Consider the following 24,347-nt stretch of genomic DNA (forward strand, 5'->3'; position numbering starts at 1 on the left):
TTTTCTTCTTTGAGTACTCTATCATTCAACTCCTTTTGGTTTCCATGATCTTGGGTGAGAAGCTGGCTGTTAATCATATTAATGCTCCCCTGTATCTGATGAGCCCTTTTTCTCTTGCTGCTTTTAAGATTTTCTTTTTCTTTGGCTTTTAACAACTTGACTATGATGTGTCCAGGTATAGATCACTTTGTATTTCTGCTACTTAAGGTTTGTTGAGCTTCTTGGATGAGTGAGAATTCTCCTCACATGTTTTTGCCCATTATTTCTTCAAATAGTTTTTCTGTCTTGCCCCAACCATGACTGCAACCTTGGGCTAACAGAGCCATTGTCCTTCCTTCCCCATTTGCCCATCTCTTAAGACTGTCACTTCAACCAATAAGGCCACGGGCCCAGGGCTGCTGCCCAGAACTCTCTTAAATTGAATGAGCCTCATCTCACTCCTGCAGAGAAGGGGCTGGTCTTCACAGCCTATACCTGCCAGGCAGAGGTTCCCTAGCAGTAGAACTGGGGAGAGGGCATGGAAGGAGCACCAGGCTAAATGCCACAGATTCTCACTATTCTTACCCAAAGTTCAGTAGTTCCTTAAGCACAAACACTTCTCAGATTATTGTATGCCTCTGATCAATTTCCACAGTGCTGAAATGACTGACATTTTTTGGCCAATTTTGTCCTGTTTTATAGTTGGGGGGGGGGGGTTTGAAAATCTCTCCTCACTCAATCACTGCTGGAAATTACCCTCCAGCTTTGATTTATTTTGAAAATAAAATACACACAAAGTGGGAGCCTAGGTCAGAAAAGCCGCCAGAGATGGAGAGGCGAACTGTAGAGAGGCGAAGAACTGACTTTTACTCTTTTGTCTGTCTATGTATGCTACACATCACCCCAATGTAGTTTTTAAAAAAAGTTTTATCTTGGTGATTTTAATTTACCAGCCACTTCCTTAAAGAAAATTATCTCTCCTAGAAGCCACCAGAAACTCCCTTTGATCTTCAAAAAGCCCAATTTGAGTCATAAAACAGCATAAGGGGCATCTGGATTAAATGTTTGCCTTCAGCACAGGTCATGATCCTGGGGTCCTGGGATCAAGTCCCGAGTCTGCTTCTCCCTCTCCCTCTGACCTTCCCCCCGCTCATGCTTTAACTTGTGCAAGATGAGTAAAAAAAATCTTAAAAAAGACAGCGTGAAAGAAAACGAGGCAGTTGTAAAACAGGGCCAAACAGAAATTCCAGACACAGAATACTGTGCAGCAATGAAAATGAACTAACTACTGCTAAACTCAACAACATGGGTTACTCTCACAAACACAATGTTGAATGAAAGCAAGTAAAGGGTACAGACTGCATAATACCATTTATTTAAAGTACAAAACCAGGGGCGCCTGGGTGGCTCAGTCATTAAGTGTCTGCTTTCGGCTCAGGTCATGATCTCAGGGTCCTGGGATCGAGCCCTGCCATCGGGCTCCCTGCTCAGCGGGAAGCCTGCTCCTCCAGCGGGAAGCCCTCTCCCACTCCCCTTGCTTGTGTTCCCTCTCTTGCTGTGTCTCTCTCTGTCAAATAAATAAATAAATCTTTAAAAAAAAAAATAAAGTACAAAACCAGGGAAAACTAATCTATGCTGTTAGAAGCCAAGAAACTGGTTACCCTTGGGGTAGTGACTGACAATAAGCAGGCATAAGGGGGCTCCAAGGTTGTTTCTTGATTCTAGCTACAGGGATGTGCTCAAGTTTGTGAAAATGTATCAAGTGGCACCATTCTGTACTTTTCAGTATGTGTCCTATACCTCAATTAAAAAAACAAAAATGAAATTCTCTCAGAACAATCTAAAATTGGCATGTTGGTCTTATAAGATTCAGTGAACCTGAAGCAAAAGAGCTTCAACCCAACTAAACTACGGTTAGTACAGCTGTGCCTTTTGATCTGCCCAATGTGGGATTTCACACTAACCTGGGAACCAATGGAACAACCACACCGTGATACAGGGAGGTTCCTAAAGGGATGTTCTCAAGCCAGATGCTCTCAACAAGGATTCAAAGACTGCCTATTTTTAACACAGAAACTGGGGCCACGTACTCCAGAACAGATTACAGTTTTAGAATGGCTGTGGGGTATACCTGATCCTACGATTTTTGCCAAAATTCAAAACTGTACTTCTCAAATTAAACAGAATATTCTATGTGGGAACTCAGGGACATACCAGCTCTACATGTGGACATTTTATTTTGAGTGAAGACTGAAGGACAGTTGCCACCAACACTTCCTCCCCACACTAGGACCAATTCTGGGTACACATCTGTCACCCAATAACCTGCAAGGCAGAGATTATCACCCATTTTACCGATGAAGAAACAAAGACTAAGATCATCTGCTCAAGATCAGTCAGGGAATATGATGTGACCCCAACTCTGACTGCCGGCCACCAAAGCCAAACTCTTTCCACACTCTCATACTGCTCCATGAGTGCGCTGGGGCGTCTCTAGTCCTGTAGGATCACCCCTGCCCTGTGTGCCTGGGTTAATCTCTAATCCCTGCTCCCTGCATTCTTTGTGTCATAAGGATATCATCCCCATCAACCTCAGAAAACATCACATTGTCCAAGTGACCTTGGGTTGGAAGCCAATAGGTATAATGGAAAAAGTCTGGAAGCAAGAGGCCCAGAGGCCAAATGTAGCCCCAGGCTGTATCAACAGAAAGATCTGGTAATCTCTCCCTCACAATCCACTGGGCTGCCCTGCAGAGGAGAAAGGTGATTACAGAAGAAAATGCACACCAGGAGCCCAGGAACACAAGAACCCAGCAGATCTTCACAAACATGGGCTCTTCCTCCTCCCTCAGCTACCTGAGACAGCACCTGAAACACTACTGAGGACCAAGTCAGATGGAGGAAAAGGAGGCCCAGACTTACAATTTTATTTCTGAAACTTTCAAAGAGGCCTCTGGTTTTAGAACAGGGACAGCAAAAAGCAGAGCCAGACAGAAAAAGGCCTTTTGGGGTAGTAGAAACAGAAAGTACCCCCACCCCACTTTGAATGCTTCCCTAATAGAAGGGGTTGGATTTTCCCATTTATCTCAAGGAGGTTAAGAATTGTAAAAGCTGAGAAATGTTAGGCCAGATGACCTCTGAAATCCTTAGGATTCCGAAAATCTGGGCTCCAAAATGAATTTAACATGAAGACTGCAGGGTGGAGTCATCCCTGTGTGGGTTAGTCAACACTCACGAGAAGGGAAGGTGCTCCCAACTTCCCTGGCTCTGCACCTGCTACCCTCACCCTCACCCCCCCACTCCAGGGAAACAGACATGGAAAGGAGTCTGTAACTAGGGGGTTAGTGAGGGAGGGCCAGGAGGCCAGGCCTATACCCACACCCATTGTGGCATATCTGGCTCATAAGACATCTAGGTGTGAACATTCTGGAAAATGTTCTCTCACCACAGAGAACTCTGGTTCTCTCACCAGAGCTCCAAGGGGAACAGTGACAGCAGATGCTAGGCCCAGATTTCTCTTTACAAGAAAAGAATGTTTCTGAGTGAAGAAATTGGGGGGAAGGGGGGGGGTACAACAGGAACGACACTGAGTCTTAATTCTTTCAAGTTTTTTCCTTAAGAACCTCACAAAGCTGAGGATCAGGAAAGTTACTCTTGAAAGTAATCAGTACTAAGGAGAAACCAAAACACCACACCGCAGAAGACGTGAACAGAGTGACCTCCTCCTTCATAACGTGCTGCCTATGAAGAGTGGTGGCACATGTGCGAGGTATCCCTGAGCTGGCCTCCAGACTCTGCCCCCAGGCCAGTGACCCAGAAAAAGTGTAGAACCCCTGCCCTCCTGAACCCCAGATCTACAAAGCAAGGAGATATATTCAAATTAAAAACTCCCAAGTTTTCCTACAAACCAAAAGCACCAGTTGAACAGACAACAGGTATGAATTTAGTGAAGACTTGCTGCCTTACAGGAGAGCTGATGGAGAATACTACCTCTCCTCTTGCAAGAATCACACCCTCTGCCACTGACATCCAGGCCCCAGTGGGGAGGTCTGTCCAGGACAGCACAGCGATGCCAGGACTGGAACCCACAGCCATCTCCACCATAACTCACCCAAAGCTGCTTCCTGCAGGCCTGAAGGGAAGCCTCATCCCCATATCCTCACCACCTCTTCACACCCAGGAGACCTGGTTCCAGGTTCCTCCTGCTCACCTGTATGAGGTACGCATGTCCACGGGCCCGTCACCCGCCTGCCCTTCGCATCTGCCCATGGTCGTCACCTCTGCCCCCCTCAGCAACCCTTGGGCTGGGCCTGCTCCTGGCTCAGGCGTCACTCTCATGTCTCCGTCAGTGTTTAAATCTGAAGACAACAATCCTCTCTCCATTTTTATTTTCTTGCTTTCCACATCATCCTCTGCTGGGTCCCGTTCAAGCGCTCGTTTCTGACTTCGTGTTCGGCATGCTTCTTCAGTCATTCTGAACTTTGGGAGAAGGAGAAAACATGACATTTAAACTTGGCACAACCAAGTTGCTACCTTTTAGAAACGTCTCAGAGTGTCAGCTTGGAGAGTTTTCCTTGCCACATGCTGTTAGCGGAAGTAGGCATAACAAATGCAGGACCCACAAAGTGTGCCCAGGACCTTTCTTCACTGCCTGGGGAAGGCTGGGCAGGATCAGTGGAGCATCTGGGGAGCTGAGACATGTGGGGACCTGGACAGAAACAATGGAAAGTGGCTGCTTATCAGAAGGAAAAGGAATTTTCTGTGCTCCAGACTCAAAAGCAAATAGAGGAAAACTGTTCTAGATCTGAACTCCCTGCCTATGGGATTCTGAGTACCTGCCCCGGATTGGAGGTGTCCGGAATCCGGCAAAGGGAGACCACGCTGTCCCAGGAGCAGGGTCACTGCCCAGGTCCAGCCCCGCACTGCACTGACTCAGGTTGACCCTTCTTTTCCCCTTTAGTGAGGGACAGCCTCCTCACTCCCTGCTCACCTCTGGGGGGTGAGAGGTGGGGGTCACGTTTAACCCTCTGACTGCCAGTAAGGTAAACTTTGAGTGGGGTGAGAGCTGGCCTGTCACCGAGCCAGCACCCTGTACCTGCAGCACACACATATCTTGATTTAAAGAAAGAAAAGAAGAAAAAAAACAGCTGAGTCAGGTTTTGATCCCATGACATCACTGGGCTCCACATGACCCTTCCCAGGATTCAGTCTGAGAGACAAAGCACTTTCCAGAAAACCAGTCTGAACCGGTTCCAGACAACAAGCTGAAGTGTTGTTAACCCTCACGGAGACAGGACGGAGGACAGCGCAGTGATGTCTGTCTGCAGGGAGGCTGCTGGCATTCCACAACAGAGTCTGGGACACAGGCACTCGCTCTTAAAGGAGCCACTCCAAGCCCAGCCTTGATGTCCCAACAAGGCAGGACACAGGAAACAAGACTGTAAGAGTCAGGGTCTAAAAAGCCAAGCCAGAGTTCATGAGGGGACAAAAGAGAATTTAGCTGCCAGGCTCTAGCAGAATTCCCAAAGTGCCAGTTCTACACAGGATAATAGGCATTCACACCTACCAACATGGGCCCCTCAGACAATCGCAATTCATACCTGTGGTGTGTCTACGCTGAAGGCACCTGTGTCCACAGGCAGGGCATCTGGCACCTCAGTTTCCCCACCAGTGAATACCCTGGGAGGCCTGTCCTGGACAGGGCCAGTCATCCCCAGTCCTGGAGCCCACCTTCTGGGAGGCTGGGGGCAACACGGGGCAATGAAGGGGCCACATCATCATATATGGGATACACTCCTGAGATGACTCACTCACAATCTTCTTTAGGAGCCAATTCCACAAATGAGCAATAGTGCAGGGCCTTGCCCAAGTGGCCCCTTTGGTGGACTTAAAGTGAAAGGAAGGAAACGGACAGCTGCTTCACGCTCCTGGCTCAGAAGGCAGTGTCCCATATACACTCGTTAGGCCAGTGTGGCCTGGCCAGGGCACTCAGGTATCTGCTCCTACAGGCAGTCCAAATGGGTCGAAATGAGCAAGTCTCCTGGTGGTCATGTCACCCCCAGAGTGCTCCCCACCCATGCTAAAGGAGGGTGGGGCTGGAGAACTCTGAAACTCAAGGGCATAGGATATCAACAAGACCTCCATCTGCCCCCAACCCTTCCTGGCATCCTAGCCTGTGCCTGCCTCCCACCCTGTACCAACTGCTCCGTCCCAGTCACCCCTCAAAAAACCCCCCATCCCTGCTTCCCATTCTCTATGTGGATATGGTCTCCTAACTGGCTCAGAAAAAGCAAGGAATGCCCCCATGTCCCTCTTAGCCTAAAGCTCTATGGCTTCTGTCCTTTCCTATGCCTTCACAACAAACCCTGTCAGCCTGCTCACTGAGTCTATCAGTCCTGTCTCTGTGAGACTGCAGACAAGTCATTGCCCTGAGTGTCAGTCACCCTTCCCTCCCTCACTGTGGACACATGGGTCATCTTTCCTTGGGGACTCCTAAAACAGGAGCTCCTTGAACATTTGGGAATTAGACAAGAGGAACAATTTCAGTAGCTGCCTTGGACAGCAGGTAGCTGTGCTCCCAGGACCAGAAAGGAGCTTGTCAAGATCAAAGAGGAGAGGAGACGAAACCAGAAAAAGAGGGAAAGAGGGCCCCCACTAGAGTCAGAAGAAATTCTGTCCCTAAGGGAAAAGCTCCCAGTCTGGCCTGGTACCCACTGGAGAAGAGGGAATGAGGTGGATGCGGAGGATGCCCTCCCCAATCCTGTACTCAAACTCCCCCATGCTTCCCCACTCTGCCTCTGCTCCAGCTTGGCACCCTCACCCACAGACCCACCCACCCACCCTGCCAGCCAGCACTCTCTGGCCTTGTAAGCTCCAGGCTCCAAACTGAGGTGCCAGATGCCCTGCCTGAGTTTCCAATCCATGAAACTCATCCAAACCCAGACCCTACATGAAGTCCTTCCTCTCAACTGCCCACAAAGATAAGGAGAAGGGGGAGAACCAACAACCAGATTGCTGTGTGCCAGGTCATCAGACCGGCAAGGTAGTGCCCACGTGACCTCACTTCATTGTCACTGGTGTCAAACAAGAAATGGCAAAGGGCCAGAGCAGAGCCTCACACCCACAGGGCTGCTCCTTCCAGCCCCAGTGACCACCCTGGGTCATAGGGCCCCCCACAGCACCCCGGTTTGGGTAGCTGATCAGGGTACCCAGCAGAGGGCACGGAACATAGCCTGTTTATGCTCTGTGTACATTGTCAAGGTAGCTCACTCTGAAGCTGAGGGGCTGGAACCCTGCCAACCCTAGGCCCAGAACTAACAGCCATCCTGGCAGCGCATAAATGCCCTGCCCCTCCAGCTCCGTGTCCCTCCAGCTCTGGTGGGGGATTCTTGGGGCGAGGGGGGGGGGGGGCGGCTACAACCCTCCCCCACCACAGAAAGGACCAGCATAGCTGGAGGGGGCACGGGGCTGACCATGGCAGAGGGTGCCTCCAGCTCTGCACCCCACCCCCCACCCCGCCTTGGGTGGAGCCTACTCCACAGCAAGGTGGTTGCCTTAGAAGCCACATGGGGCATTTGCTCCTGGGGAGGGCAGGTGCTGGTAAAGAGCAGCTCCTCCCTCCTCTCAGCATGAAGGACCAGTAGCCCCCGCACTTTAGGGCTAGCGGCCACCACCATGCAGGCACGAACCCAGGATCAGCCACAAACCTATAGGGAAGAAACCAGCTTGAGGAATGAAGCATGACCTACAGTCTCTGCAAAAAAGCAGTAAGGAAGTACATCAGAATACTTTCTAAAGAGCAGGTGACGAGGCTGGATTACTGTGATAGCAAATTAGGATCTGCTTCAAAATCCCTGGCCAGTAAAGGTAGAATGAAGGGAAAGACAAGAGAGGTTCTACCACAAGCCCATTCAGGAATGGCCAGCCCACAAAGAGCAGCTCTTTCTTACTGAAGGGGGATCCTGTGCTGGCGCTACATGCAGGCAGGGGCAGATCCTGATAGCAGCATGCCCACTGTAAAGATGAGGCTCCCAGGACTGCAAGGCAGCCTAAGGCACAGGATGCTACCCAGGAAGCAGGGCTAGAACCCAGGTGGCCTCAGCCCCTCCTCACTCTCTGCAAACACAACCAAGCCAAGCAGAGCCTGCTTTAATACATCCTCAGACAGGGCTGGGAAAGCAGAGAGGTGGGCAGGATGAAGCCCTTCCTCACTCCAAGAAGAGAGGTTGCAACCACACTAGAGGCTACACAGGCACAGCACAGAGCAACCCCAGAACAAAGGGGCCACCAAATCATAGGTGGAATGACGACATGGGGCTTTGGGTCAGTGCAAATTGTAATTGCCTCTACCAAAAGCTACTTTATTTTAAAGATTTTATTTATTTGAGAGAGAGAGAACACACATATGCAAGGGGAAGTGGAGAATCCCAAGCAGACTCCACACTGAGCATGGAGCCTGACATGAGGCTTGAACCCACAACCCACCCCAAGATCACGACCTGAGCCAAAATCAAGAGCCGCCTAACCAACTGAGCCACCCAGGTGCCCCTACTTTATTTTAGTAAAATGCCACTGTCTAACTGATCTGAGAACCTCAGGAGAAAAACCTGTCTAAAACAACTCCAAAGGGGTGAATGATATAGAAACCAGAATTTTTAAACAAGACTCAGGAGACCAACGGAAAGTACCTGGCACAAGTTGAGCACACAACACCAGTAAACGTCTCTTGATGATTAAAAAAAAAAAAAAGGTAAATAAACACAAGTCATGGAGCCATAACCCTAAGGCATTATCATTACTACTATCTGTACTTGGAGTGTTATTTATACTACGCTGTTACTAACACACCAGCAGGAATACTACCAGTAACATTCCTGTTCCAGGCATGAGAAAAGTGCTTAGCGATATGTGCTTGGGAGCAGTGACCAGGCCGATGCTCTGAAAAGTGGACCTGGGGTGCTCTTTCCAGAGCTCAGAGAAGAGTAAGCATGAGGAGGTGGGGAAAGAGGGTACTAAGTGTGGCCTGCCCTCAGGGGGAGCATGGATGGGTGGGGGGGGAGATCCAATTTGTTCTAAAGAATCATCTGGCTGATCTGGCAATAGACTAGAACTGGGTGGTGGGGGGAGCAGTCTTGGGAGGCTTCTGTATCTTGTGGATCAGGATGGGAAGGAGACTGAGCAGTGAAGGAGACATGACCAAATACTAAGTATACTTTAGAGGATACGGACAACACAACATGCCAACAGCTGGATGGGAGGCAAAAAAAATCGCTTTGTTTTGTCTGTTTTTGCCTGAGCAACTGGAATGATGGAACTGATTTTCTGAGATGGGGAAAGGGCAGATCTGAGAAAGGCTGGGAGTGGGGTAGTTTGGACATGCTGAGCATGAGTCTACCAGACCCACGCAGGGAGACTGAGGAGTGTCTGCTGACAGGTAGAGGCCTGCACATGGTGCAGCCACTGTCTTCAGTAGCATAGGGCACCCCTTCCTGTCAGGAAGGAAGAAGGGCCTGTGATGCATCCAATGCCAAGCTGGGTGACAACGAGATCCAGACACTGGCCTCACTTGGCACTAGCCAATCTCCACACTCAACACACAGGCTCTGCTGGGTGGGCAGTTCCATCAGGACTCCGCTGGGCACCCACCACCAGAGTGCCCCAGAGCAGATGCACAGTGCACGTGGATGTTTGTGTTGTGGTGGTCCTGAGGCTGGGGCTGTGCTGCCCCCCTGCATGGCCTCCCCCTTGTCTCCTGCCTGAACCCAGGAATCCTATCCACCCTCCCCAACAGCCTGAGGAAGCTCAGAAAGATGAGTCCCAGACCTGTACACCCTCTACCCACCCTCTGGAGGCTCCCCACATTCTTGAGAGTCAAACCCAGGCACCTGAGAAGGGGCCAGGGAAGAGAACAGCTAAGCTGTACTTTGGTGCCAGCAGCCTCTGGCTAACAGGCACATGTCTCCCCTTCCAGAACAGAGACCTCACTCTGTTCAAGTCCTGAGCCACTCCCTGATGCATCTCTCTGAGCGACAGTAGCAGGGATGCAGTGGCTGTGTTCTGGAAGGAACTCATACTAAAGACGCCAGTTCTCAAGTTTTAAACGTCAAACCCTGTTAAGGCCGAGTATAAGGGATGCAATTTAACTTGGGAAAGAGAAGGATGATTACAACAGCCAGCCTCTACTATCAGACACAACAGAGAACAGAAGCCAGATCTCAGGGAACTGGCTGAGGGAGCTTGTTACTCTTTGAGCCTCAGTTTCCCTACGCATACCTCACAGACATACTATGTGAAGAGACACACAGTGATGTCAGAAATAACATGAGAAAATCAAATTGCAGAATAGTATAATACCATTCACATGGCTTAAAAAGGCTTTCTTCAGAAAAAAAATACTGAAAAAGCTTATTAAAATCAAAAGTGAAAGAAATTGGGCTAAAAGCCACAGCACTCATTTCTGAGGAATAAATTAAGAAACTTTCACTTTCTGTATTAAACATTTCTGTATGAAATTATTTCTCCTAATGATGACTTCATATCAGTCTTATATTCAAAGAACACAAAGATAAAATGGAGAGCTAGATAAAGTAACACTCCAACATGCAGAGACTGAAAACTGAAAGGACAAGTGTAGTGGGAGTGAGACAGGGGAAGATGGCCCTTTGGAGGGAAGTGCTCCCAGGCCAGAGGGAGGGTGTTCTGTAATACAGGAAAATCACAAGGCTGGCTCCTCCAATAGGCAGAACCAAGAACATAAGACAACCTTCACTGGACTGAGAGGGGATGCTGCTGAGACCTTAACATCCATTATTAGCAAGTGTCTATGCAGCTTAAGAGTTCACCCTCTGCATCACTGAAGAAACTTTCAAGCTCTAAGCAGTAAACCCAAACCCTTCAGCTCATCCCCACAGCCCACCTTCTACCTGGGCTGCCAGTTGTGAATTGGCTGCCAGGCCACGGCATTAGTGTGGGCTCACTCTGAGGGAGTTCCTCATGAAGACTGCCCACAGCAACAATCCTTATACTACTCAGAAGCTTCATCTCTTTTCCAAGCTTGTTGCTAAACTCTTCCATGGAAGAAACTTCATTTTCCCATTCACCTTCATATTCAGTGTGGAGCAGAACAATATGGGTTCAGTACATGCTATTGAGTTAAACTTACATTTCTGTAAATTAGCCTCATGAAATGTATAATTCCTGGGGTTTGCCCTATAGGTCAAAATGAAGCGAACAAGTACTTTCATTAAATACTCTCTGTTCAGGGGCGCCTAGGTGGCTCAGTCGTGATCTCTGGGTCCTGGGATCGAGCCCCACGTTGGGCTCCCTGCTCCACAGGAGTCTGCTTCTCTTGTCTCTCTCTCTCCCTCTGCCCCTCCCCCCCCCGCTCATGCTCTCTCTCAAATAAATAAAATCTTTAAAGATTTTTTTTTAATTTATTCATTTGAGACAGATACAGAGAGAGCATGAGAAGGGAGAGGGACAGAGGGAGAGGGAGAAGCAGGCTCCCCGCTGAGCCAGGAGCCCGATGTGGGACTCAATCCCAGGACCCTGGGATCCTGCCCTGAGCTGAAGGCAGACGCTTAACCATCTAAGCCACGCAGGTGCCCTCAAATAAACAAAATCTTGAACAAACAAACAAACAAAAACACAAACCTCTGCGTTTGGACTTTCTGAAAGCTGAGTGTACAGAGATAGAGTCTCACAGACTGAGGCTGAGAAACAGGAATCTGGGGAGATGGTCTAGGCAGGAGAGGGCCAAGCCACTGAGGGAGGGTCTCAGGCAGAGGAAGGGAGCCACATGAATCCTGTGCTACAGGTTTGCTCAAAAGGAGAACTAAGTCTTACTACTCACTGACTGAAGCTGGATTCTTAACCCTCAGGGATCTGAAAACCTAAGATATTCCAAAAATACAGGTGTTTTCTCTCTTGTACACCATCAAGAAGGCACTAGGCCCAGCTGCCTGGCTAGGAGCTCCTTGGGCCTTCAAAGACCTGGACTAAGAGGATGCTAGGGAGACCCTCCCCGCAGCATTCCTGTGACCAGGTTGGGGGTACACCCACACATGCTGGGGGGTGATAGCTGACACTCACCACTCACTCAACAAGCCTCTGCTTGTTGAAGATGAGCATGTCACCCAAGGTGGGGAAATCCAAGTCTAGGTAGGCGAAGAGTCTGGGCCTGAAACCCAGGTCCACCATTCCTTTCTACCTGGCACTCTCACAAGCTGCCCACTGTGAACATTCCACTACATAGTCAAAAGGCCTTTTGTTAACTCATGTTTAAACAGTTTGTTTTCATCTAGAGTGACAAGCACATGGTGGGGCTAAAATGATGCATGGGCTAGTGAGGAGGAAGATAAAACAGCCATCCTCAAAGGAGAGGGAACTGAGCCTGAGGGAATTAAGATTTGCCCTGCCCAGGGCCAGGACAGGGAAGACCCTGCAGCCAGAAGCTAAAGGAACACCCCACAGTCAGATGTCACCACCACCCACCAGGTTACAGGCTACATGACAGCTGGGCCTCGGTGTCAATGTTCCTGTATGTCCCTAGCCCTGGAAGAGAAGAGTGCCTGCCACACAGCAGATAGAAAACAGGTACCTAATGAATAAACAAATTAAGTTTTATGGAGAGGAGCTCCCAGTAGGGGAAAGGGGGCTGGTCCAGACAGCTCAACCCCGTTTCAACACTGAGATCCTCAGATCATGACCCAAGTTTATTGCTCCCCTGTTGTTAATAGAAATGTGGGGTCTTCTTACTTTTAAGGGCAAAACACCTAACACTGAGCTTTTAGGTCACATGGATCACCTCAGATGATCCTCATAACCACCTGTGAGGTAAGTGCCATCATCTGCCCCCACCTTACAGGTGGAGAAACTGAGGCAGGTGGCAGTCACACAGCAAATGGGTGAGAAGTGCTGGGAACTGAAGCCCATGCTCCAGGCAGTCCCAATTGAAAGACTCCATTAACCACCCAGAATCACATGTGAGGTTTCCAAAGGATACTGGGAGCTCCTCATAAGTACAAAATTGGGCTTGACCTCTCACCCACAAGGTCCAGATGAGATATTAATGATTGCAACTTTATGTTGAGTGAGATCATACTTTTTGATGTTTGCTTTCTAAGTACAGTAAAAGTTCTGCTGGAGCACAACATATATGCATTTCTAAAAAACCACGGCATACTGCAAAATTGTGCAATAAAAACACAGGGCTACGGGAACAATAGGGTTAGGTACACAACACCCCAAAACTTCATCATGACATAAAGAAAGACAGGAACCTGATTTTTAAATGGTAGCCAAGAAATACACAAATGCTACCTGAAGCTTGACCCCTCACCTGAGGGAAGACCTGGCATTTGCTGTGGCTGTTTTCTGAGTGTTTTCTGTGACATGCTGGAATGAGGCTGTGTGACCCCAAGAGAAAATGGTGTGGCCTAGAGGGGGCCTGGCGCATATCTGAGGTGTGTGCATTTCCATTTTGTGTACTGTCAGGTGCTCTTTTAGCTGGGAGCAATTTTCTGGATTCACCTAGTGCAGGAGTTGGCAAACTTTTTCTTAAAGGGACACAACACAGTAAACATTTTCAGCTCTGTGGGTCATTCTGTTTCTGTCCTGATTACTCAGCTCTGCAGTTGTAATAGTACATCCTCAAATGGGCACAGCTGTGTCCCAACCAAACTTTATTTACCAAAACAGACCACCAGCCTGTGGGCCATAGCTTCCCAACCCCTAACCCGAACCTGGCACTTCTCCTAGACAAAATTGTACGTAACCACACACAATATGTGTCATGCTTTCAACTGTGCCCTAATATATCAATAGTGTTGGAACAAATCTGCTTTTCCAAAATAAGTATTATCAGAGAATTAACTACAGAGGAAAACAGGTTTCAAAAAAGGGACTTGAACATGTAAATTCAATCTGAGTCCAGGACTCAAGGTTACCCCTTTTGACAAGTCAGAAGAAATTTAGTTTCAAAAAGTGCTGAGTGCAGAGAGCTCACCAAAGGGTCAGCCTGTCTCACTACACGGGTCAATTTTATACCATCCTAAAAGCCCTACACACTCTCAAGATAAATAGGTCCATCGTATAAGGAAATTATGTGCTATAAACTCAATTACTGCAGTGGCTGAAACTTGAACCCACTTAGAGAAGCAAGCGGTTCCTCAGCACTCATGCCTGAGCATCAGACCAAAGCTCTAAGGAAAAGCACAGGCATGTGAAGGACCTTGAGGGGCACAGGGCTGGGAGGGGATGGGCTGGGGTGAGTCCTTCTTGAAATAGGGATGTTTGGGGCGCCTGGGTGGCTCAGTCATTAGGCGTCTGCCTTTGGCTCAGGTCATAATCCCAGGGTCCCGGGATCAAGCCCCTCACCAGGCTCCCTGCTTGGCAGGAAGCCTGCTTCTCCCTCTCCCACTCCCCCTGCTTGTGTTCCCTCTCTAGCTGTGTCTCTCTGTCAAATAAATAAAATCTTAAAAAGAAAAGAAAAGAAAACAAATAGGGATGTTTGAGCTGGGACACAAAGTGACTTGAGCACACTGGGGCTGATCTGCTAGAGGACCAGGGGGTCCTTGGGGATGTCCTGCAGTAGGAAGGGAGCTGCAGGGCCCAACTTCTCCAGGTAACCCGGACTTTCCTTCACCCTTGAGGGCTAGGAAGAAAGGGGTCATCCGTGCCAGGGAAACTTCACGAAGGGGGGTGGGGAGCACCCCTTCTGGGGACCAGGAGGATGCAGATCCATACCACAGTGCCTCCAACTGCCCCACTCTAGGGCAGGTCCTGGGCAGACAGGCAGCACTGTTATAGCCTTGCACCCTGTCCTGCCCCAAAGAATGGATAGAGATCTCTTTGCAATCATGATCTTCACTTGGTACATTCTGCCTGCAGCTGCAAGAGAACCCCAGGAACCTTCCTGGGGACCTGTCAGGGGCTCAGACTCCACCCAGTCACCACTTTGGTCCTTCAATTCTGACTTTTTTTTTTTTTTTAAGATTTTATTTATTTATTTATTAGAGAGCAAGTGAGAGAGAAACAGCATGAGAGGGGAGAGGGTCAGAGGGAGAAGCAGGCTCCCCGATGCGGGACTCGATCCCGGGACTCCGGGATCATGACCTGAGCCGAAGGCAGTCGCTTAGCCAACTGAGCCACCCAGGCACCCAATTCTGCTGACCTTTATGTGAACACTGGGCCTGACTGGTGGGCATATCACTTCACCCCCAACCTGGTAGTGTCCTATCAATCCCACACTGGGACTGCCTGGGCCTGGGGTCTCAATGCAGGTTTTCTGAGCCTTTTGCTTTGTGTTAAAAGAAGTGAACACAGCTCACCAGGTGGACAACCACTTTATAAAAATGAGACACATGACCACCAAATTCTTCTGTCCTGTTTAAGGGGCTTAGTCACTCTTTCAAAGGCTTCCCCCAAGTTGGACAATCTATCAACCTCCGATGGCCATAGTGCCTGGGCTCTGGATTCTAGGGAGGCTGAGGTCAGTGAGAAGAGAGGGAAAGGGACAAGGAACACATAACGCCCCAGACTTGGGATCATTTGACCCCACTCAATGGACACCTTATTGGTAGGAGGACATGGAAACTGGGGCACTGACAGATACCTCCCAACTCCCCAAGTTTGTAGGCAACTTTGCACTACAAATATACATATATGTGCACCCACACTTATGCATACTCATAGACACATGCACCCCCACACGTGCACAGAGTTTTTATCCCCTCCTCCCACTTCCAAATCTTGCCCAATTATCTCAGAAAAGGTCTTTCTCTGTTCAATTCTGAGCAAAAGATCAACATTTCTTATGGGTGATCAGTGTCCACTCAACTTCTGATCCACCTGTCTCAAAAAGCAAAACCCTGAAGTATGAAAATGAGATTAGACACAGGGGCCAGAATCACCAACTTCTAAAGCACATGAAGAAATCCAGAGCCCTACAGGGCCTCACATGAATCCCCATGCACCTCAGCCACTTTAGCCCACACTTCCCCAACCCCTGCCCAAGACAAATGATTTCATACCTGGCTGGATCAGCAGAGCATTTTCAAATCACCAGCACTGCAACCATGTTCATTTCTACTACTTTGTGCATACAGTAAGTTAGGATTCCAGAGAAGGCAAAGACCTAACCACTCTTTACTGTTGTTTATCTGAGTAATGCCTAAACCCAGAAGGGAACTTCTGCAGCACAAGAAGCCTGGTCAGTTACTAACTACCTAGGACACTCCATCATCTCCTAGTTCACAGCCTGTCTGGCCCAGCAGGATGTGGATGCTGACAGGCTCCTAACAAATGCTGATACCACACCAGACAGTGACCTCTCCAAGGGACCAGTGACCCAGCGGTGCCTGCTCTGTGGAGGGTAGGAGGAAGAGAAGCTCAGGGCCCCCACCTTCATGGGAGCACAGACCTAATAAAGGCTGTGAAATGCATGTGCTAATCACCATTTTATTACAACTCAACACCAGAAAAGAAGTTCACTCTGCTGGTGGAAGGGAAGAATTGAGAAATGCTTCATTTGAGCTGGGCCCCAAGGGCAAAATCTGGACTTGTAAAGATAGAGGGAGGAAAAAATGATAGAAAAGATGAAGTGGCAAAATATACAGGCGTGTGAAAACCCATCTCCAAAAAAGGGAAACGAAACCAAATAAAGAGATCAAAACTTTTAAACAGTTGTTTTTTAAATGGGATGAAACTGTGTAGAAGAAAAAGGAATCCTTGGACCACTTACATTCAGTGTGAGAGGCTCTCAGTGATGGCAGGGCCTCCCATGGACTTCCCTGGGCACCAGGTACCCTTCAGGAGTTCAGGGACTGGGGGAGGGGTGGAGGTCAGGACCAGCCATCAGCCTGTGAGAGTGAGAAGGGCTAGAACCTGTAACTGGGTCCTAAAGGACAGGGTGGGAGGAAGCCCTAAGAGCTGTGAAATGGAAGAGTATGCTCCAAAGACAAATATACACAACTTAAATCAAGTGCCTCCAGTCACTCCAACAAACAAACCAATGTGAGCACTGGCACTCTCTTCAGGGGATGACCTCTCTGCTCCCAGCCCCTACAAGGCTCTCTACCTAACCCTCCTGGGAAAAAACACCATTTGTAAATGCAGTGCTCAGCTTGGACCAGGAACCAAAAAGGAAGGTTAAGTTCAGGAGCAACTCAGGCTCCTCCTTACAGAGCACTTCAAATATTCCAGGTGTGCCTGCACACTGCACTCCGTCTGAAATGCTAATAACCCATCAAATATATAAGACTGTTACCACCAAAGGGTGGGGGTCATCCAAGACAGGCCACAACATCATCTATCTAGTCACCTCCAGCCCTTGGTTCAAGAACCACCCAGAGAAACAGGTTATTAAGACTGAAAAGCGTAAAAAGAACTGGCACCTCTGGTTTTCACATTTACAAATAAACACACATTTACAATATGATTTTGTTAAAGTGGAGGACTTGTAAATGATGTCTTTGAATTAATGCTTTTGAGGGATATATTTAACAAAGTTAAGCTGGACAGGAGGAACTTTAACACACTTAAGTGGTGACCATCAACATACATATGTATATATATATATTTTTTATTTATTTTTAAAGATTTTATTTATTTATTTGACAGAAGAGACACAGCTAGAGAGGGAACACAAGCAGGGGGAGTGGGAGAGGGAGAAGCAGGCTTCCCGCTGAGCAGGGAGCCCGATGTGGGGCTCGATCCCAGGACCCTGGGATCATGACCTGAGCCGAAGGCAGACGCTTAACGACTGAGCCACCCAGGCGCCCCCAACATTTTTTTTTTGAAGATTTTATTTATTTGACACAGAGAGTGAGAGAGCACAAGCACCGGGAGGGGGAGAGGGAAAGGGAGCAGGCCTCCCACTGAGCAGGGAGCGCCATATGAGACCTGATCCCAGGAACCTTGGGATCATGACCAGAGCCTAAGGCCACCACTTAACCAACTGAGCCACCAAGGTGTCTGACCATCAACATTTTAAAGACAAAACCTTAATGGTCCTCAGATTCCTAAACACAAATCCCACACAGACTGCACAGTAAAGAACACAGCACTCGTAGTAGTTCACTCCAGCACAGTGTGTGGGAAAAAAGCAGGGTTCAGGACAAGTCATCTCCAGAAAATAGACAGTCACGAGGCCGGCCTGCTGACAGTTCACCAGGCTGCTCAAACTCGCCCCCGGGATGTGAAGCGCCAGGCCTGGGACATCAGGTCCTCAGACCTCAACTTCCCTCCCTGGAGTCATGGGAGAATGGGACGGGTGGGGGGGCACTAAAGAAAGCACAGATCCTATCCTGGAAAGAGAGTGTAGGGTATATATTTTTATCTTCTCTGAGACACAGCCAATCTCCTGCAAACTTCTGAAAACAGGGAATAATGTGGATCACACAGATCCCCCTCAACTACAACTGCACCACAGCCCCATGCCTTGGCTTCTGAGCACCCCTTCCCAGAGACATGAGATGAAAGCCAGTCTTCATCTCCAGCCATAGGACACAGTAGGGAGAAAAGTGCTCCTACACTGATCACATGTTAAGAGGGGAAAGACAGGGAGCAAGTGTCTTTAAAACTACAGTAGCTCCTTCAGGCTCACACTGGAGATAAGAACTTGGCTTTTGTGTTTGCTCTCGAAGTGCCCAGTGAGCACCCAATACCACCCCCCTGGAAGTGGCTCCACATAGGCTTCTGAACCACCAGCAGCCAGGGCCGTTGGGCCAAAGCCCAACCCTGCGGCCAGAAAGAAACAGATGCTATTGCAGGAGCACACAACACAGAAACAAAGGTACTGCCTGTGAAGGAGAATCGGAGCAATATTAAATGTCCACAGGGAAAGAGTAACCAGGAGTCCCCCTGGTGCAGGATGTCACTCTAAGGGCTAGTTGGCTACATTTGCCTCACATGGGAAAGGAAAAGACCTCTGTTCCTTCCCAGCTGCCTCCTGGGCCATGTGCCTCCATGGCCTACAAAGGGTTACACCTGCCATTTCCATGCCATCTGCAATGTGCCCATCGGGTGTCACATCACAAAATGGGAAGCCTTAACCCTTCCAGTGCCAACTCCCTCAGGGCCAAGACACAGCTCTAACCACCAGCTCCATTGAGGCCCATCACTGGAAATGGCAGGTAGGTTTTGCACAGACAAGTGCAAGAAGGACCAAAAAAATCACCTCTATTCCTAGGAGGAGATATGAGGAGAAAGTGGGGGAACCAGGGGTGCCTCTTTTGTCATTTTCATCAGGGCACCCAGCAATATGGTAACACCTGGAGGCCTTTCCTGGGCTTCCTTTGTCAAGCTCCTTCCTGCACATATTCTGTGGTATCAGAGCACTGGCAAATGCCCCAGGAGGATCAGAGCCAGTAGGGAAACTTACTTTTAGGACTAAGTTTCTGGTCTCAATAAAGCCCATGGGACTAAGAAACAGTTCCGACCAACGGACAAGTTCTCTCAGCACTTTCTGCACAGCTGTAAGAGCTGAAACAGAAATCCCACTTCTAGCCTCTTACCCTGTAAGTGGAATTCTTCCCCTTGGGCAGGGAGTTGTTCAGATACCTGAAACAATCGCTGGGAAAGAGTGGAGCTGGGCTTGAGGGTATCACATTAAGTGGTCCTTTTGTAAAAGATACTATTCAAGGTAAAAGCAAGGCCCTCACCACAGCCTTAAGGACAGGTCAGCCTCTCTGACCTTGTCTCCTGCCATCCTGTGCCCCACCCCACCCTGACCCCATTCTCTTAGGCCACAATGACATTCTGGCCACTGACAGTCAAGCTCACTCCCACCCCAGGGCCTTTGCACTTTCTGCTCTCTCTGCCTGGAAGGCTCCTCCCCCAGGTCTCTGAACTACCCTCTTTTTCAGGTCTGCAAGGTTCCTCCCCCAGGTCTCTGAACTACTCTCTTTTTCAGGTCTCAGCTGAGACAGCAAAATGACATTATCTCCCCTCCACACAATCCCCTCCGTGGATTTCTAAGTTCTTTCCCACTTCATCGCCACTTAACATTCTATTCACTCATCTCTCTGTATACCCTCCTAACCCCATCTCCCGTAAGACAAGGAATACCTCTTTGTTCAGTGCTACCACCCTAGAACCCAACCCAGGATAGAATAAATGCTCAACTTATACGTTAAAACATACAAGAAAAAGTATTTTCAGAACTCCCAGCTATCACTTTCCCTTCCTGGTTAAATAAGCCAAAATGTCTTCATGCCAGTAAAAAAGATAAGGATCAAAAACAAAACCCTTGGGTGCCTGGGTGGCTCAGTTGGTTAAGTGACTGCCTTCGGCTCAGGTCATGATCCTGGAGTCCCAGGATCGAGTCCCGCATCGGGCTCCCTGCTCGGCAGGGAGTCTGCTTCTCTCTCTGAACCTCCCTCCTCTCATGCTCTCTATCTCATTCTCTCTCTCAAATAAATTTAAAAAAAAAACAAAAAAAACCCCTTACCTTTTAATAAAAATTAACTCAAAATAGGTCAAAGACCTAACTATTAAAAGCTAAACCTATAAACCTCTTAGAAAAAAATGGAAGGGTAAATCATGACCTTGGATTCGGCAACAGTTTCTTAAATGTGAAACCAAAAGCACAGTATCAACAGAAGAAAAAAAAAAAAGGCAAACTGGACTTCATCAAAATTAAAATCTAATGTGCAAAGGACACTATCAAAAGAGTGAGGGGAGGGGCGCCTGGGTGGCTCAGTCGTTAAGCCTCTGCCTTCGGCTCAGGTCATGATCCCAGTGTCCTGGGATCGAGCCCCGCATCGGGCTCCCTGCTCTGCAGGAAGCCTGCTTCTCCCTCTCCCACTCCCCCTGCTTGTGTTCCCTCTCTCACTGTGTCTCTCTCTGTCAAATAAATAAATAAAATCTTAAAAAAAAAAAAAAAAGCATGAGGGGAATCTGGTTGGCTCAGAGAAGTGTTCGACTCTCGATCTCGGGATTGTACCTTTCAGCCCCACATTTGGTGTAGAGATTACTTAAAATCTTAAAAAAACAGAGAGAGAGAAAAAACAACCCACAAAATGGGAGAAAATACCTTGCAAATCATCTATCTGATAAGGGTCTAGTGTATAGAATATATAAAGAACTCTGAACAATTAAACAACAAATCCAATTCAAAAACAGGCAAAGGACTTAAATAGACATTTCTCCAAAGAAGATACACAAATGGCCAATAAACACATGAAAAGATGTCCAACAACATCTGTCATCAGGTGAATGCAAATCAAAACCACAATGAGATACTACCTCATACCCACCAGGGTGGCTATAATTAATTAAAAAAAAAAAAGTGTTATCAAGGACGTAGAGAAACTAGAACCCTCATACATTGCTGACAGGAACATAAAACGGTACAGTGATGAGGTTAACAGTCTGACAGGCTCTCAAAAAGTTAAATACAGCATTACCATATGACCCAGCAATTCTACCGCTAGGTACATAAACTAAGAGATGTGAAAACATATTCACACAAAAACTTATACACATATGTTAAAAGCAGCATTACTGGAGCGCCTGGGTGGCTCAGTCATTAAGCGTCTGCCTTCAGCTCAGGTCATGATCTCAGGGTCCTGGGATAGAGCCCCGCATTGGGCTCCCTGCTTAGCAGGGAAGTCTGCTTCTCCCTCTCCCACTCCCCCTGCTTGTGTTCCCTCTCTCGCTGTGTCTCTGTCAAATAAATAAATAAAATCTTAAAAAAAAAAAAGCAGCACTATTCACAATAGTCAACAAATAGAATCAACTCAAATGTCCATCAACAGATGAACGAATGAACAAAATGTGATATATCCGTACAATGAAATACTATTCACTCATAAAAAGGAATGATGTTCTGATTCATGTCACAATGTGGATGAACAGTGAAAATACTACATTGAGTGAGAGAAGGCAGATAAAAAAGGCCACACAGAATAAAAAATGATTCCATTTAGGGGTAACTGGGTGGCTCAGTTGTTAAGTGTCTGCCTTCGGCTCAGGTCATGATCCCAGGGTCCTGGGATCGAGCCCTGCATCGAGCTCCCTGCTCCGCAGGAGGCCTGCTTCTCCCTCTCCCACTCCCCCTGCTTGTGTTCCCTCTCTTGCTCTCTGTCAAATAAATAAATGAAATCTTAAAAAAAAAAAAAAAAGATTCCATTTATATGAAATGCCTAGAACAGGCAAATCCATGGAGACAGAAAGTAGATTAGTGGTTGCTAGGGCCCTGAAGGGCACAGAGGTGGAGGAGTGGGGAGTAATTGCTAATGGGTACAGGCTTCTTTTGGGGATAAAAACATTCTGGAACTTGACAGAGATGATGATCATACAATATTGTGAGTGTATTAAATGATAACTTTAAAATGGCTAAATGTGAATTTTAGGTTCTGTGACTCAACCATCCAGTTCTCACAGCGACTGAAGTCACACAAACCCACCACACAAGTGGGAACTAAGAACTGCCTCCAAGCAAAGGAGCTAATAATGCCTGGAAGCATGGCCACGTGGGCAAAGATCAATTTAGCAATGGGGAGCCAAGGCAGAAAGAGGGCAAGGCCTCAGACAATTGGGGTCACACAAACCACCACCAGCAGAACACGGTTTAAATCAGGTTCATTACAGGCTTCACACTGCCTAAAACCAAAACAACACACACCATGGTTTTATATTAATACACTCCTGGGAATGTGCCACCCGCCTCAGTCACACAGGTGTTTTACTCGTTCATCCAAATATCTGCTTAGTTTCCACCAGGAACCAGGGGCTGACTGGATCCCACGACAGGCCTCCTCCCAGGAAAACTCTGGGCAGGTACACAAGGAGGCAGGTAGGTGGACAGTGGACACCAGGCTGAGAGACACGGAGTGAGGTCCCTTCCACTCTGAGAGTTGCAGTGATCCCTAGATCACAAACAGGATCAAACCATCTATTTTATCCACTCCTCACTGGGTACAGCTACTATGGAGAGATGACAGCAATGAGGCGAGACTGGTCTCTAATCAAAAATATATTATGTCGGGGCGCCTGGGTGGCTCAGTCGGTTAAGTGTCTGCCTTCGGCTCAGGTCGTGATCCCAGGGTCCTGGGATCGAGCCCCACATTGGGCTCCCTGCTCCACAGGAGGCCTGCTTCTCCCTCTCCCACTCCCCCTGCTTGTGTTCCCTCTCTTGCTGTGTCTCTCTCTGTCAAATAAATAAATAAAATCTTTAAAAAAATATATATATATATATATATTATGTCAGGGGCGCCTGGGTGGCTCAGTCGTTAAGCGTCTGCCTTAGGCTCAGGTCATGATCCCAGGGTCCTGGGATTGAGCCCCGTATCAGGCTCCCTGCTCGGTGGGCCTGCTTCTCCCTCTCCCTCTGCTGCTCCCAGGCTTGTGCTCTCTCTCTGTCAAATAAATAAAAATAAAATCTTAATATATATTATGTATACACACACACACACACATACACATTATGTCAAAAAACTAAGTATGGGATATCACAAAGTATTAAAGTAAAGAAGCACATGCAGTGGTAAAATGAACTCCAAGTACTGGGGAGGGAGGCCAGAGGCTCAGGGAAAGGAAGGTGCCATCAGCATCACAGTGCATCAGGTAGAAACCAGAATGCCTGGTTCGCCTCAGTTTCCTCACCGTGAAATGGGAACACTATCCACTTTATCACTAATGCTCTCTGAAGGCTCTGTGAAAGGTAGCTGCGAGTATCATTGTTACAGAAAGTAACAACGCTGTAATCAGAGGCAGTTCCACATGACAGGCCACAAGCCACAGCCCCTCACAATTCCAGAATCTCTGAAGGTTTTCTGCTTGAATTTAAACTAACCACAAGTGGCTACCACCCTCACTTTTGTAAACAGCTGTCTCCCCTGCCCTGGGCTCCCTGAGGGAATGCCTGGGTTAAGCCCATTTTTCAAATCTTTAATTATGGAAAACTGCAAATATACCCACAGAAGTAGCAAGAAGAGCATGACTCACAGCACACATGCACCACCCAGGTTGCAGGTCTTCTAACTCGGCCTTCCCCCACACCTACTAGCTCCTGTGAAGCAAATCCTACACAGCGTTCATTTTATGAATGAACTGGTCAGTATTTATCTCTATAGCACAAACAAACGACAATCCCATGAGCTGACCTCTAACAATTTAACAAGCATTTCTTAATCTTTGTCAGTCACACTTGGTTGAAATCTATAGGTGCCCCCCCCCAACCTTTCCTTTCAACCATACATTTATTTATCCTGTTTCCCAGTCAGGTTTGCTGGTGGCATCCCTGTGGTATAATGCAACACGTCCCTGATTTACTGTAAACTAGATTTTGAGGCCCAACCAAGCACACATCATTCCAGAAGGACACGCACCCTTCTTGAGGGCACGCAGCCATGGAGGATCACCAT

General features: G+C 48.0%; 1 protein-coding gene across 2 annotated transcripts in view; it reads right to left on the bottom strand.

Moving 5' to 3' along the window:
* Positions 1–24,347, bottom strand: part of GATAD2A (GATA zinc finger domain containing 2A) — a 103,157-nt gene that overhangs the window by 32,384 nt on the left and 46,426 nt on the right. For both annotated transcript variants that reach the window (XM_021683241.2, XM_021683243.2), the window contains exon 3: positions 4,190–4,458. In XM_021683241.2, coding sequence (XP_021538916.1) covers positions 4,190–4,458 — 269 coding nt within the window. The remainder of the gene's footprint in view (positions 1–4,189; positions 4,459–24,347) is intronic.

The sequence above is a fragment of the Neomonachus schauinslandi genome, chromosome 1, assembly GCF_002201575.2.
Source record: "Neomonachus schauinslandi chromosome 1, ASM220157v2, whole genome shotgun sequence".
In the NCBI taxonomy this organism is placed as follows: Eukaryota; Metazoa; Chordata; class Mammalia; order Carnivora; family Phocidae; genus Neomonachus; species Neomonachus schauinslandi.